The sequence below is a fragment of the Sinohyriopsis cumingii genome, chromosome 15 (assembly GCF_028554795.1).
Source record: "Sinohyriopsis cumingii isolate HCF-2022 chromosome 15, ASM2855479v2, whole genome shotgun sequence".
In the NCBI taxonomy this organism is placed as follows: domain Eukaryota; kingdom Metazoa; phylum Mollusca; class Bivalvia; order Unionida; family Unionidae; genus Sinohyriopsis; species Sinohyriopsis cumingii.
The window spans coordinates 133,297,954-133,314,618 of NC_142975.1; the positions used below are offsets into that span (position 1 = coordinate 133,297,954).

At 36.1% G+C, this 16,665-nt stretch overlaps 1 protein-coding gene across 3 annotated transcripts in view; it reads right to left on the reverse strand.

Moving 5' to 3' along the window:
- Positions 1 to 1,631: 1,631 nt before the first annotated feature.
- The window catches only part of LOC149782806 (uncharacterized), a 30,171-nt gene continuing 15,137 nt past the window's right edge, over positions 1,632 to 16,665 (reverse strand). For all 3 annotated transcript variants that reach the window (XM_089934323.1, XM_089934324.1, XM_089934322.1), the window contains one exon: positions 1,632 to 15,020. In XM_089934323.1, the coding sequence (XP_089790449.1) occupies positions 9,059 to 14,740 (5,682 nt within the window). In that variant the 5' untranslated portion in view covers positions 14,741 to 15,020 and the 3' untranslated portion in view covers positions 1,632 to 9,058. The remainder of the gene's footprint in view (positions 15,021 to 16,665) is intronic.

Here is a 16,665-nt window from a genome sequence, read left to right on the forward strand (position 1 = left end):
TGACCTCTTAATGCTGAGCGCCTAGCGAGGCAGCCGTTAGTACCATTTTTGCAAGTCTTTGGTATGACTCGGCCGGGTTCGAACCCACGACCTCCCGCTTCCGAGGACGCTCTAACCACTAGACCACCGGAGCGGTCACCAGGTTGTGTTATCGTGCTCAAAAGTCATAATCAGAGACAAGACCTGTAACTTTGAAATGACTGACAGTGATATCAATTGTATTTATTAAAAAATCTTAAATACAATCTGTTTAACAAACACAACATATGTACATCTACAACTCAATATATTCATAAGCTGATTAAGTGCAAAAATGCAGCCTGTGACCTTTGACTTGACGTCAAGGTCGGGTTGATCTGGTTTTCAATCTCATTCCGGATAGCAAGGATGTGTTAGTGATCAGATTTGCGTCATTTTCGTAAATTGCATATTGCAATATGCGTCAGAAAACCTCATTTGAATGCCACCATTTAAAAACAATACTGATGACAAAAACCTTTCAAAATGGCCACTATAACTGCCATTTTAGAGATTATATCATCATTGTTTACATACTATTACTGTATCAGTATTTGAGTGAAAACTCCATATCGATATGACGACCATCGATATAACCGTACTTTCAGGAGAAGTAGCCTTAGAAATATTTTCAAGATGGATACAAAAGCAACCACTTTAGATAATAGATCAACATCATTTTAATTAAAAGACCATCTATATATTGCATGAAATGTTTTAAGATCCAATTCAATAAGACCGTCAATTCAGGACAAGTGACCATAACGAATGTCTAAAGATAGCCGCTATGGTTGTCATACTGGAAGGTAATATTGGTACCACTGATGACTAACTACTTCCTGCAAGTGTTGTAGTGAATACTCTAAGTCAGTATGAGTATCTGTTTAGAGAATTAGGTAACAAGATTTTAAAGATGGCAATCATTACAACAAATTCTGAGAGGGCTGTTCAAAATCCATTTCATTCTGGACAAACTACATATGAGAAATGTTCCCGTACCAACCTCCGTGTTGATACCTCTGTTCAGAAGGAGCAGTAATAACGTTTTCAACATGGCCCTGGTTATTTTCCTTTCGAAGGTCCGACAGCACTATTGTTACATAAAAGCAGTGTTTTAATCAAAACCTCATGTCGATATGTCTTTGCTCAAAACAAAGTAGACAAAACACGACTTTCAAGATGGCTGTCATGACGGCCATTTTGGGTATGAGATCAGCACCAGGACCATTTAAGATAATATACATACCTTGAGAAGTCATGCTGTGAAAAATATATTTCAATCTGACCACGCGTTCCAGGGGAGAGCTATAATGATTTTTAACATGACCACCATCACAGCCATGTTGAGCATAGGATCATCAATCACCATGTTCCTTCAGGATAATAGACATCGTAAGAAGTCAGGTGGAACTCCGTGTCAATACAACCATCCATTCGGGAGATGTAGCAATAACATGATTTTTCAAACGGACACGATGATGGTATGTTGGAAATAATATCCGCACCATTTCAAATTCTTTTTGGTCTTATCGTAATTATCTGGAACTATTAATATTCTCCTTGTTTCTGAAATTCCACCATCAATAAATAACTAAAAAAACATAAACTATAAATGATGTGTATAATGTATACATTTAATTAATAGATGATAATATTAATACAGACATGAAAAATCCACTAAATGATATATCCTGGCTATAACGAAGATAGAAGGAGAATAAAACAGGAAGAATATAAATGAATGTGTCGATTTGTAATAATCAATATATGTCTAATCCTCAAGAATATATTTTTGAGGTATAAACAGAAATTTATGACAGGAATTAAATATGCACTAACAGCAACAGAATGTACGCAAAATATCGCATCTAACTTACAATACACGTTTAAAAATAAATAAGAACAAATTAGACACGCATACAATAAAAATACCATATTGATTTGATCTATATGAATCAAAAAAGATTTAATTTTGTTTAAATTATAGATTATAAAAAAGTGAGTTTAAAATCAGCAAACGTGTTATCTTTCACAGTAGAGCATGTCATACATGGATCAAGTTTTCTGAAAATAAAGTAATGGAAGGAAAACTGGATCTGTAAATTAAAATGAAAACCAAGTTTACATTTTGAGAAAAACTTTGTGTTAAATAGTAAATTTAGTTCTTATGAAACCGATCCCAAAATATGTATGGTTTCACTTTTAAATTACCCAGGTTTAGTTGGCATCTGCAAATCCTCTGCCTTCATGATTTTTGGGGCAAATAATCTTTAAAAGTGTTCTCTGTTTCTCTCTCACAAGCTTGTCCCGGTTAATATCCTTTTAAAAACTGCTCCACTCTAACATCTATAGAATAGATACATGTACCTGATAGCATGCAAATTCAGTTTAATTTTGTCCCCCGCCTACCGTAGTAAAGGCATAAAAGTTTACGATCATGATTTCTGATGATGACATTTAAAGCCCCAATGCCGCCGTTTGTGTGTGTATCTGTGAGAGATTTGGATTTTTAACGTAGGGTATCATGCCGCAGACATGTAGCATTATGTCCCACTCAATCATATTATCCTGACACGAGACCTACCTGGCATAAAAGTTTACGATCATGATTTCTGATGATGACATTTAAAGCCCCAATGCCGCCGTTTGTGTGTGCATCTGTGAGAGATTTGGATTTTTAACGTAGGGTATCATGCCGCAGACATGTAGCGTTATGTCCCACTCAATCATATTATCCTGACACCAGGCCTACCTGGCCTAACACTAACCTCTTAATGCTGAGCACCAAGCGAGGCAGCTGCTAATACCATTTTTATAAGTATTTGGTATGACTCGGCAGGGATTCGAGCCCGCGACCCACCGCATCCGAGGCGTACATTCTAACCACTTGGGCCACCGAAGCGGTCCGCCGCTTATTATAAATTTCACCAATCTTCCAATCTAACTAAAGTTTGGAAGGAAGGAAATAATTTGTTAAACAAAAGCGATATGGCATAAACCGTTCATTGAAATAATCAAGATGTTAGGTTTAAACGTCTTTCAAATATTCAGTTTAGAATTAAAAGTGTCACCCCTTAATTCAGTCAAAGAAGTTACCCGTAATGCCATTCTTTTTCGGGACTGTTCCAAAAGTTGTGATGTGATACATTCAACAAATTGCGTCACTGACTAATCTAAAAAAAAAAACAAAAACAAAAAAAACAACACTATTTACACGTGACGCATATTTTGATTCGAGAGGGAATGAATCAAAGAATCCCGGTTTTTTAAGCGGATCCGATCAGAAAAAGCGTACATGAGATAAAAATAAGATTCGGGTAAATAATGGTGACGTCATGAAATCCTGTGTTCCGGCTTTCGACTGAAATCGTTTAACCCACCGATGACGCCGATCAACATCGGATTAATCGTACACGCGAAAAATGACCGGGTTTCTCAGAGAAATATTAGATGGCTTACAACGTGAAGAAACGTCAATATTTTTGTTTTAATGGAACCCAACGATGTACAGGACCTATATCTTTCAAGATTCAATATTATTCACATGATTTGGCATATACGACTTTTTGTATATAACGGCTGCATTGGGGCTTTAAGACAGGCGCTGTAAAGTTTACTGGACAGACATCGAAATTAAGCGTTACCGCTTTATCTTAAAGAGCATTAAAGGAAAAGTGCAGAAAGGGGTAACACATTTTTTGTCGATCATCTTGACCCGGAAGCTTAAAGCTTGCATATCAAACATCTGTACAGATAAATGAATAGTGATAATTATATCAGTATGTATTACATAACTGGATGCTACCGATTGGCTTAGATGTGACAATGGAAATTAAAACTTAATAATAATAAAGAATTCTTTGGACTGAGTTGAAAAATCTTCAACACTTGTACAGTCAAATGGAGTACATAATCAGACAATCAATAAAGCAACTCGTGTTAGAAAACGATGAACCATGTTACTAAACGTCATCGAACATTTTCTTTAGTATTATAATTAGGGAGATGAAATGGTATTAAAAAGTACAAACATGGAAATGAACCCATGTCGGCCTGAGAGCACTCACCTGGCATTTGGATCACCCTCACCTCTTTCTGATTCTAGTTAAGTAACGCTATAACTGTAGCGATGCTTACTCGATGACATTCATCCGTACTATCTCCCGAATCCAGCCATTCAGCCGTACTGTCTATAATATAGAGGTGACGGGCAATTACTCTTGCCCGTTATCTCCCCGTGGCGCCAGTTAAGCTAATCGGAGCATCTTGTAATCGCATTATGGGGAGGTGTGTGTGTACGTGATTTGGATTTTTAACGTAGCTTTACCAATGTTTCAGTCATATCGCTACGATGTCTGCAGTGTGACATTTTATAGTGATGGCTAGCACTGGGGCATTATGCCGCAGACATGTAGCATGATGTCCCACCCAGCCACATTATCCTGACACCAGGCCGACCAGTCCTAACACTAACCTCTTAATGCTGAGCGCCAAGCGAGGCAGCTGTTATTACCATTTTTGTAAGTCTTTGGTATAATTCGGCCGGGGATCGAACCCACCACATCCTGCATCCGAGGCGGACGCTCTAACCACTAGGCCACCGGAGCGGTCATTACGGGGAGGATGGGAGGGTATTAAAATAGAATGATCGGTTAAGTATTCAAGAATATAATTTACTGAAAAATTTGCTTTCTCTTTCGAATATGTTCACAGATCACATTAAGGTTAGGAGAAAAGGTAACAGGCAGAGGGCATGTTGAGCATCCAACCTATACTCCAGGTAACCTCTGAGGGGATAATGTTGGATTTCCTATATGAAGGTTAACCCACTCCCCTAAATTACGAGCAGCACAACCAGAGGCGATATGGCTTACTTCTGTGGGAAAATGAGATCTTACTACATGAAATCTCTGCGCGAAGAATGTACGTCCTGAGGCTGTGCTGGTGTCAAATGGGTCTGGCAAGCCACTTGCGAGACTGTGTCTACCAGATCCAGAGTTCGATAAAAGTCAGAAAGGACTTTGGTATGATCAGTATCCTCCGTACCATAATGACGGGACGTGCACTTAATAGTAATCGGAGACAACCTTTTCTCCGCGAACAGTCAAAAAAAAAAGTCAGCTACTTGTGAGGACAGAGGCACTCAGAAGGATGATATTTTGACTTTGCGCCAGTCCTTGAAAACGCGCAACTTTTCTTCACAAGTCTTTGAGTGGGGGGGGGGGAGCCTTCAAGCTCATGTAATTCATTTCAAGATTGAAGGGTTGAATTTTTTCAAGTGTAAGACTCTCTGGAAAAATGGTTTAAGCGCGAAGGAAAAGGTCGTCCGAGTTAAGCAGCACGTGGGCACAAGGATGTTTAGATGTAGGATGCAGCGGTGGGGTGATCTTGTACCACCTTGATGATGAGGTATTTCAACACGGCTGACTTGTCTGACATAATGAGCTGTATCTTGCACTGAAAATAAAATCAAAGAATTCTGTCAAAATTTGTTTTAAAAAAACAACAGAAAAACAAAACAAAACAACAATGTACACCACATGAAGAATAATCCTTAATACATCCGAAAATAACAAAATCCTCGATGGATGGAATGAAAAAAGCATAAATATCTACTTTCTTTCGACAGGAGAAGTGATCGGTATCTTGTCAGTTCACGAGCGAAGACTGAAATTGGCGCCACCTGTCGGTGGCAAGGGGAGGTAACGGGTAAGAACTGGAATGTACTCGAAGGAGAAACTTCAAAAATGGTTGATTTTTGGTTGATGAATATCCAGCTAGGTACAGGCTGCAAAGAATATCCAGCTAGATATAGTCTGCAAAATATATACTCTCCTAATTAAAGCTGGGCATTAAAAATAACATCTGACGACGTTTCAATCATCAATGAGAGATCTGCAGTTGCTCTATTGGCAGAGCATCTGTATTGTAATAAAAAGGTTAAGGGTTCAATACCCACCCAAGCCAACACAGTCAGCTGACCCTAGCTCCCATTTCCTTGGGATAAAATAAAAGTGGCAATAAACCAATCAAACATGAACCATAATCGAAATATGCATATTTTTTGGAATTTGGATGTAATTCTTGAATCTTTTGAATAAAAAAATATTAAACAAATACTGCATATGTTACTGTTAGTAATGACAGTGCCATTGTGCACTGATAACGATATTACTGTAATAGCAACCATGGGTGATAGCTGTTCAAATGTCAACTATTTACATCTGAGGTCTTTTTACAGGAATACAATGGAAAGACAAGAATATAAGGAGTGTTCATCTAGCTGACATTCAACATAAAACTTACTGCGAGACTGGCTCAATAATCTGGGTTAACAGAAAATTTTCAGTCAAAATTACTTAAAATTTAGACGATTTCTTGCCAGAAAAAGTCCTTTGAAGGTGTTTTTCTAATTTTTGTAACTGTAGCCATATTTGAATCAAAGCAGATTCGGGTGCTTGTTATCATATTTGCTCAAATTTAGCTGAGCAGATTTTAGTACAAGTTATTAAAGGATTTCTTTCCTTCTTTTTTGTTCATGCCTGTCAGAATGTTTTCTCTTGAATTTTATCAATATTTGACAACATTATTTTAGAAGCCTGCCTATCTAAATTTTAGTAATGGTGGTCATTATTCTATGAAAACCCTAAAGGCTGTCAGAAGATGAGCTGACTTTACAGCAAGATGATCTACAAATATGATATATAAATTATGATAATGGCAACATACGCTAATGAGGCTAAATGATAACACTGAATTTAAATGACTGCTTAATTTGTACATGATGGGACTGAATTGAGTCATGTGTTTATTAAAATATAAACTAAATAAAATGAATTTTAGATGAATCCTTGAAAGCACAAATTTTATAAAACAAATAAAAGGAAAAAGAATCAGCAAGAAATATATAAATTTTCAATATGAAAAAGATAACACTTGGGTATTAGCATCATTACAAGAAACGTAAAGCTACTGTACTATTTACATGATTCATTTTATGCATTAAAAGTTACCTATGAAAACTACCAATAAGCTTCCCCACAGATAACCGGTCTTAAAAAATGAAATCTTCTCACAGACTAATTCTGTTCAAATTAGTTACATACAAATATTTCTTTTATCAGGATTCCTGCCATTATAATATTATTTACAAAGAAATTCTACATAAAATGAATCAACTGAAAGCCATACTAATGATACTTTTAAAATTTTGTAATTGGGTATGAATTTTATTTCTTTAGAGCTTTTTCAAAGTAAAGCACACATAACTGTAACTTGGTGCATGGTAGTGATAAATTGTAATGTATTTTAACTGAGGCCTCCAAAACACAAGTAGTGATAAATTGTAATGTATTTTAACTGAGGCCTCCAAAACACAAGTAGTGATAAATTGTAATGTATTTTAACTGAGGCCTCCAAAACACAAGTAGTGATAAATTGTAATGTATTTTAACTGAGGCCTCCAAAACACAAGTAGTGATAAATTGTAATGTATTTTAACTGAGGCCTCCAAAACACAATTAGTGATAAATTGTAATGTATTTTAACTGAGGCCTCCAAAACACAATTAGTGATAAATTGTAATGTATTTTAACTGAGGCCTCCAAAACACAATTAGTGATAAATTGTAATGTATTTTAACTGAGGCCTCCAAAACACAAGTAGTGATAAATTGTAATGTATTTTAACTGAGGCCTCCAAAACACAACTAGTGATAAATTGTAATGTATTTTAACTGAGGCCTCCAAAACACAAGTAGTGATGTTACATGTGTTTTATGCTATTATGAGTATGTTTCACACAAAAAGAGAGCATTTAATGATGCGAAACCAAGTTATAATTGGTTCTAGTCAACCAATGACTAAAATCAGGTGTAAAAAAAAAGTGGCAATAAAAGAACTAAATTTAGTCAATTTTATGTGATACATGACTAAACCAAACCTTAATGATATGAGGAGCTAGTGTACACTATGGGGCTTTAAAGTGAGCAGTAGGAACCTGCTATATAAGGGGAAAGAAAGAGGATAACATGCATCTGAAATCTACTTGTGAGGATAAACAGTAGCTATCGTCTATGATTGTTGATCTTAGATGATACTATCATCCTATTCTTACTATGTGTCTTACATGAAGAAATTTTTTGGGAAAGAGACGATTAAGTTGGCCTTCAGTCTGTGACCAACATATATCATGACATTTGGTTGTTAATCTGGTATCATCAGATATAATAAATTAATATTATTAACAATGGACTTGACCATTCAGATTAAGATTGTGCCATATATTCATAAAATGTTTTTGCACACAAAACTTTATATTCATAGTCCATATATTAATTACACTAATTAATTAATTAATTAATTAATGACTGAATAATATAACTTTGAGAATTTTCTTCGCTTTGGTTCCTCTAAGTGAGTGCAAGCTAAATTTCAAAGACTCTAGGTGGTCCAAGTCTTCATCAGACTTTTGAAATCAATGGCACTGATGTAATCCATATGCTGTATTAGAATTTTTACTTTTGCAATGTGCTTAAGTTTGATGCTCTAAAGGTTTCAAGATTATTAGGCAAACAAAAATGTAGTTCTACACTCATCCTTCTTACCACACTCAGCAAACAAAGATGTAGTTCTACAATCATCCTTTTTACTAGACTCAGCAAAGAAAGATGTAGTTCTACACTCATCTTTCTTACTACACAAAGCAAACAAATATTTAGTTCTACACTCATCCTTCTTACTTGACTCAGCAAACAAAGATGTAGTTTTACACTCATCCTTCTTACTACAATCAGCAAACAAATGTAGTTCTACACTCATCCTTCTTACTACACTCAGCAAAGAAAGATGTAGTTTTACACTTATCAAATCTGACTTGCTGGTTCATGTATGATTTTATTGACAGTACATGTGTTGGAAGATTGGACTACACGTTACTTATTGTATAATATAAAAAATTCTGCTGATCTGGTCTGCACCAAAATGTTCATGGACATTAATGAAGATGACTGTGTGGACTAAAGATCATTTTTTCCATCTACTTACTCCTGCTGGCTTACAGAAAGACTTGTGAAAAAGCTGTCCTCCATATCTGGTTCCTTCTTTACAACCACTGAGTACTGCTGCTGCATCAGCTCATGGTCTGCAAAGTCAGAACTGTTAATCTCTGACAGACTAGTTCCAGAGATGTCTCCTCTGCTGAGACTATTATCACTGCTCTTACAGCTCAAGTCCAGTGGTGCATCCTGAGCTGGATCTTCCAAGAGGCTATCCATGGAAGCGGCCTTGTCCATTAGGCTACCGAAAGAAGTCTTGTCCATGGGGCAACCCAAGGAAGCAGCCTTGTATCCACTTAAATCAAGTGCAACATCAGTTCCCCCCTGTATAGATTTTGCAGGCATGGACTCATTTTGGACTATTCTCCATTCCTCAGCATGATCTTGATATGGATATGTGACAGCAGTCAGTACTGATTCAACTTCAGCTTTTACTATTACCTGGGTTACTTGTGACTGATCAGATTGAACAAATCTGTCTTGTTCACTGGAGAGATGGTAACTGGAGTCTGGTAGAAATTCTCCATCCGGCTCTCTTTTTATGCACGACTCTAATAAAACAAGCTGAGTCTGGTCTTTGACAGATGTATGCTTTCCCGCTGGAGTTTTTCCTTTTGCCCCTTTATCCTTTCCTCTAATAACATTAGTGTTTTCCAAACTAACACCTACTGGAGGATACACAACAACATACTGACTGTTTTCAATTGGAAAGTAAGTATTGATAGGTCTCTTTTTAGTTCTTTTGCTTGCTTTTTTCTTTTTTGATGCCACATTTGTTGATTCAGAACTCAAGACTTTCTTGGAAGGTAAACTTATTTTAATTTTTAACTTTTTAAGTTTCCTAAGACTGTGGTTGGTCTTTGTTTTTGCACCACTCTTCTGTGTCCTTATTATTTTGGACGTATCTGATGCATCAGATTTTTTTCCCATCATTTTTTTTCTTTTGGGCTGCATACTGCTTTCTTCTCCAATTTTTCTTTTCTCTGATATACCATGGCCTAAAGATGTCTTGGGTTCTTTCTTGGCACTGTTGTTTTTAGCCTTAATATCTCTGGACTTGGTTTTAGTGCTAGGTCTCTTTTTTATTTTGACATTCAGAACATCTGAAGCAACCCAATCTGCATTCTGGCCATTTCCTGAGGTTTGACAAGGTGCAGCACTTAAACCTATTTTGTTTACAGATGCCAGTCTGCTCAGAGGAATATTTTCCTCCTCATCATCATCATCATCCAGACTGGTTATACTCTGAATGATGGAAAATTGATGTGAAGATACATTCTCTTCATTGTATGTTTTTGACTGGCTTTGTTTCTTTTCCTTTCTTTTATGTCTATTTTGTTTATTTTCTTTTACAGCTGATATTTTCATTTTTGTTTTCCCTTTCTTCTTCTGAGGCTGTTTCCAAATTAAATTATCATTTCCTCTTTCTTTTTCTTGTACATCTACACCTTTTCCCTTAAATGTTTTGCCATCTATGCTGAGAGCCCTTTTCTTCCTTTCTTTTAACTTCTTAGCTTCACTGTATTTTGTTTTCTTTTTTGTGGTGGAAGTGCCCTCTGATGAATAACTTTGTGAAAGCAGCAATGGGAAAGACTGTTGTACCTGTTCCTCACTTAAATTCTTCCCGTCCAAAGTCTCAAAAATTATATCTTTTTTATTTGTCTCTTTTTTCTTCAATGCCCTGTGTGATCCGTGCTTCTTTATAATTGTTGCACTAACATTATTTTTCTTTTTCACTGTAGTTTTACTATGTTGCAAGTCTTTGGACTGTGTCCTTTTATCTTTCGAAGCATTCATTTTATCCAAAGATTCTGCTGTTTCATCTTCCATAGTATCTGTTGCTCTACCAAAATACTTCTTCATAAGTTCCTTTCTGTCATATGTTTTATACTTGTCATGGTGTCTGCTCTTGAAACCTGTAAACAATGCTACCTGTCGAGGGTTGGCCCTTCGATTTTTCTCACGAGTAAGAATTGTTGCTGCAGTCAGGCCTCTCTTCCGAAGATATGCTCTGTGTCTTGCTGCATCTTTTTTATTCATAAGATTAGGATCCATAAACCAACATTCTGGCTTCTTTCCAGTTTTTTCAAAGTTGAACTCAAATCCTTTAGTTGCAAGTGGCAGCCTAAATCCATCATACATAGCTAATGTTGCTGCTGGCTTAGATGTTTCTGATGATTTGTCATCATCAACAGTTGATGCTAATTTCATTTCTTCCTTTACTGGTTTCATCTCTAAATTTGAGGTAATTGCATCTTTGACATTTTGACTGTACTTGACACCTTCACTAAACTTTGATTCAGTGTCACCTTCATTATTTGTGGTCTCAATGTTACAAGCCCTGGCATGATTTATTACCATTTTATCAAATAAATTTCCCATTATCTGTGTTTTTCCATTTGTCTCATCACTGTCCTCTTTAGTCACAATATCAGCATCATCCTTCATATCCACATTACAGTTTGTATCTTCTTTTTCTTTACTCTTCTCATCTGAATCCTCCTTTTGATCAATAACATTATGTCCTGTTTGAACTATTACTGATCCAGTCATTCTGCCTTCATGTTTAGCTGAAGAACTCTGGCAGTCCTGACTGCCTTCATTTAAGACAATTGGTGAGCCCACACTGGTATCTATGCATGTCTTATCTGGGACTTTCTTTCTGGGTCGACCTCTCCTCTTCTTTTTCTCCTTCTGAAGTTCAGTGTTAGATTCTGCACCATCTCCTTGACCATAAGCAACTGACTTTGTTTGAGTGTGACTTCCCTCAAGTTCTGCAACAACCTGTTCAAGTATTTCATCTTTATCTGCTACAGATGGCTCTTCCTTGATGCAATTCAAAAGGTCCATTCCCCCAGTCTTTTCCTCATTATCTTTTATATCTTCTGATGACTCTCTCTGCTCAGCTTTAAGCTCAACTTTCAGCCTAGCTGGATCTAGGTCCCCAAGTTTCTCCAACTCCTGCCTACTGTGCATTCTCTTGTAATGAGTTTGCAGCTGTCCATACCTTTTGAATGGCTTTTTACACAACTCACAAAAATATGCATAGGAATCCCCATGCTCAGATCCAATATGAGCTAAAAGATGATGGGCAATTTTGGCTCCATATGGACAAATTGGGCAACGGAAAGGTCTGTCTTCAGTACTGTGAGTTTTTAAGTGACACTGCATGTTGGATTTGTTGGCAAAATCTTTTCCACACACCTCACATTTGAATGGCTTGTAGCCTTCATGAAGGCGAATATGGTTTCTAAGTGCTATTCTGATCTTGAAAGTTTTCTGACAAATGTGGCACTGGTAAGGTCGCTCATCTGTATGGACTCGTTGCTGATGCTTCTTCATTGCAGGAATGGTCTTGAAACCTTTACCACATTCTGGACATTTTTGATTTCTTTCCGTTGTGTGAATTTTCATATGTTTTGTAAGGTCAGACTTTGTCTTGGTCATTTGGGTGCATCCTGGAAAACTACATCTGAACTGGCGTACATCACTATGTTTAAGTTGATGACATCTGAGTTCAAAATTTGTCTTACATCGAAAGCCACACTGATCACATTTGATTGGCTTTTCATCACTATGACGATATAAATGATACCTAAGGTCTTGATATCTTTTGAAGGAGAAACCACAAATATCACAGGAGAAAGGTCTGTCAGTTGTATGAGTCATCAGATGGTGACGTATATTTCGGCGCCATTTTGTTGTAAAGTCACAATGTGGGCATTTGTGGATTTTCTCTGTAGCATGCTTGGACTGATGGCGATCAAGATCTGTTTTACATTTACTTGCATATTCACATCCTTCAACTTGACATTTAAATGGTTTCTCATTGGTGTGTTTCCGGGCTTCGTGCTCCATTAACACTGACCTTGACCTACATGTAAAATTACAAAAATTACAGTTTAAAAATGGCTGAACATGAACCCTGGCATGGTGCTTTAAGATTAGGTTTTTTTCAGTGGCAGTGAAGTCACAGTGCTTGCAATAAAATAATCCAAGAACAGGTGGACGCCCTATTCTCCTACTTTTTCCTTTAGTAACAAATTTTAGTTTTGAACCGCAATTTGCCAACTTTTTGTTCTGCCTTCTCTTTCTGGAGAATGAATTGACAAAATGAGCTCTGGATTTCTTTTTCTCCTTTGAAGGAAGATATTCATCCTCAGAAGAAACGATGTATTCTTCTCCAGAATCTTCAAATACATCCTCCTCTTCTTCCACTGCATCATTCTGCTGACCATTCCCTATATGATCCTCTTTGTGATTTGCTATGTTCAAAACACTGCTTTTATCAGTCTTCTTTGTTCTGCTGCCCTTCTCACCATTTGAATCAACATCTGAAAAATCTTTCTTATCATCAACTCTCTCTTTCATCATTTTCTGACGTGCATTTTCCTTCAGAAATGATTTAGTTTTCACCTTTCTTTTCTGAGAAATTTGATCTGCACTGTTGGGCAATATATTTGGACCTTGCTCGTTTAGGTTATATGATGTTATTTGTTGACCAGTCTTTTTTCGTTCTGCAATAACCTGCTCTATTGCTTTCTTACTTTTAGTATTTAATATTTCTTTAGCCTTTTTATTTTGCACCCCTTTATTCTTTGCCAGTGCAATTTTTTGGGATACTGTTCTTGAATCAACGCCACTGATAGCTAGGAATCCCTGGTCTCCACATCTCTTTGGTCTGCCTTTTTTCTGAGCTTGCAGGATATCATTGGTTGAATCTACACTAAAAAAGCTTTGGATGATAGGCATTTTCATGACATCCACCAGAACAACTTTTACCTCAGGTAGCTTGGAGAGACACGTCTCATTATTTACTGTCCATGTAAAATTGCTTTTCAAATCTGTACCTGACAAGGTTTCCATTAGTTCATTGTTTGCTTTTATAGTTAGTGTATTCCCTTTGTCTGCAGAGTTACCATAGATATCATTTGTTTGTACTTCCCCTGTATTATTCAATGTCTTAAAATTTGTGTCACACATTTCAACTGAAGCTGGTGGGTGATGCTGATGCTGAGATTCAGGTTCAAATTTTGAATGGCTGGTTCCATCTTGTATCTTAGAATCAACACAAAGATTTTTATTCTCAACAATGTTATAGTCACAAAGAACATGCTCTTTATTTTCTTGGCATCTATTGTTATTCATCATCATAAAACTGTGTTCAAGAGCACCTTCATCGACTTGAACTTCACCAGTTTTATTTCTTATATCATCCAGGTCTTTTGTGCTCTTTTGATCATCTTCTGCTGTTAGATCTGAGCAACTGTTATTGCTGTCTTTGAGAGCATTGCTTGGGACAGCCTTCATAGCACCTGAGTCTGTCTGGTTCAGAATATTACCCGTTTTTGATCTAACAACATTAGCTCTATTTCCATCTGCAGTTGTATCTAGATTTCCTGAGGATTTATCTGATACTATGCTATTAGGGCTTGTACATTTATTACTGGTCTCTTCACCTGGCTTGTGATCTGCTTCTTCTACAGGCTGATCAGGTCTATCAATGTGATTGGAATCCATATTGTTCTGACTCCTTTCAGCACCATGATAAGTGAAAGTTTTAAAATACTGCCTCTCGAAGTTTTTTGTGTCTGTGTCTTCTGAATCTTCAAATCCTGAAATAGCTGTGTCTTTGGGTAGAAACTGCCCAACATTGTCCATTTCCATTTCTTTGGGTCTTGTATATATTTATCTTTTTGTTATCACTTTAACATCATTTTTTTCTGTTGTTGATATATGTTTAAGAAATATTTAAACATATCAATGCACTAAAGACACTGATTATAAATTACAAGCTTTAATGGTTGACGACTGATTTCCACAACAGGGATGGAGACTGCTGCTGGTCAAAGATAAGTGTGTATGTAAGAGGTCTAGTTAGCCGGCCAGGAAAATTAAGCACAGTAGACAGGGTTCAGAGTCTATAATTGTGTGCTGATTTGGTAACCTGTGAATAAAGAAAAAAATTAAAAAAATATCCAGACAGCATGAATTGAATTTATTAGTTTTTCACTGGCATTCATAGAGTTTACCATTATAACTGATCTAAGCAAACTGACACATTTTTTGAAATATTTTGGCACAGTTCCATTCAGGCACCTATGTACAAGGCCTGCTTTGTTCAGAATGATTCCTTTTTGGTGAATTTTTTGCCATTTACATTCTGCAAATAGATTATAATCTATCATGGGATGCATGTAAAACATTTTCCACCTATTTCTCAAGTCTATAAATCCTGTTAACTTGAAATATTCCAAGATTCCCCCACCAGAAAAAACAAAAATCCATGAGTGGAAGCAAACAATGATAGGGGTCTTTTGTGAGATATATTGTTATTTAGCAGTACAAATGTATATACAGACCTTAATGTTTCTCGCATTTAACATTTTTTCAGTACATTGTTCAAAGGGGCTTTCAATACTAAAAAAGAAATTCAACAAAATGCGATGTCAACCAAAGTCATCCAGTTTTTTTTCTCCAGGTAATAGTGGTTATAAAAGAGAAGCATCGCTTTCAAAAAGATAAATCACATCTTTAGAAGAACTTGATTTGTGTTTATAATAAATAGTCTAAAAGGACTAGATTTGTTTTTACAATAAATGTACGTAAAATACAATAGAAGCTGGTCAAGAAATCGGCTGAATAGACTGCTTTCTGTAGAAATGTCTTCCAATTCCATTGATTTTATGTTATGAAAATAATTGTTTGAAGGTTTCATTATTCTTTGGTAACTTCACTTATATCTATCTGATGGTACAAAAGCATCATTAAAATGCCTCAATGCCAGGAGGATTTCTGTCAAAGTTTGTCAAACTTTGTTAAGCAGTTTTTGAGACAAAGTTGTTTGCACATTCATTTATTATTTAGTAATTGTGTTCAAATTCAAACTACAATGTTTGCTGTTAAATTTGGTCTAATTCTGCTTAGCTGTTTTTGATAAGTTATGAATGTGTTTTTTTCACTTGAAGTAACTGCAGCCATATTTGATGGTTTATCTTTATCATCTGTAAAAACTTTAAAGTCTTTCTTGCCAGACTGATTCCTGTCAAATTTGCTAAACTTTTGTGAGTGATTTTATTGAAGAAGCAGCAGAAAGGATTTTCTATTTTTTTTAACAAGTGGTCATATTTTTTATGGTGAATCAGCATTATTTGTCAAAACCTGTAAAGCCTTTATTCCAGAATGCTTTTTGTCAAATTCAGTCTTCTCTCATGCAGATTTTGAGAAGCTGTCTAACTTTTTTTTTTAAATTTTGTAATGGTGGTTTCTGAAAAGTCTTTGAAAGTTTTTTCTGTATTTAATAATGGCAGCCATACTGGATGGTGGATGGGCATCATTTGTCCAAATATTAATGCTCTCTCTGTAATGATGCTTTGTCAAGTTTAGTTAAGTTCTGCTGAGTTGTTTTTAAAAAGCCGTTTAAAGGTTTTCGTGTTTTAGTAATGGAAGCCACACTAAATGGTAAATTGGCGTAAAAAATTGGCATAATTTGTACAAACCTGAACGATCTTCATGCAAGGATGCTGTCAGGTTTGGTTGAAATTAGTTTAGCCGTCTTTGAAAAAAATGTCAAAATAGCAATTGCTGATGGA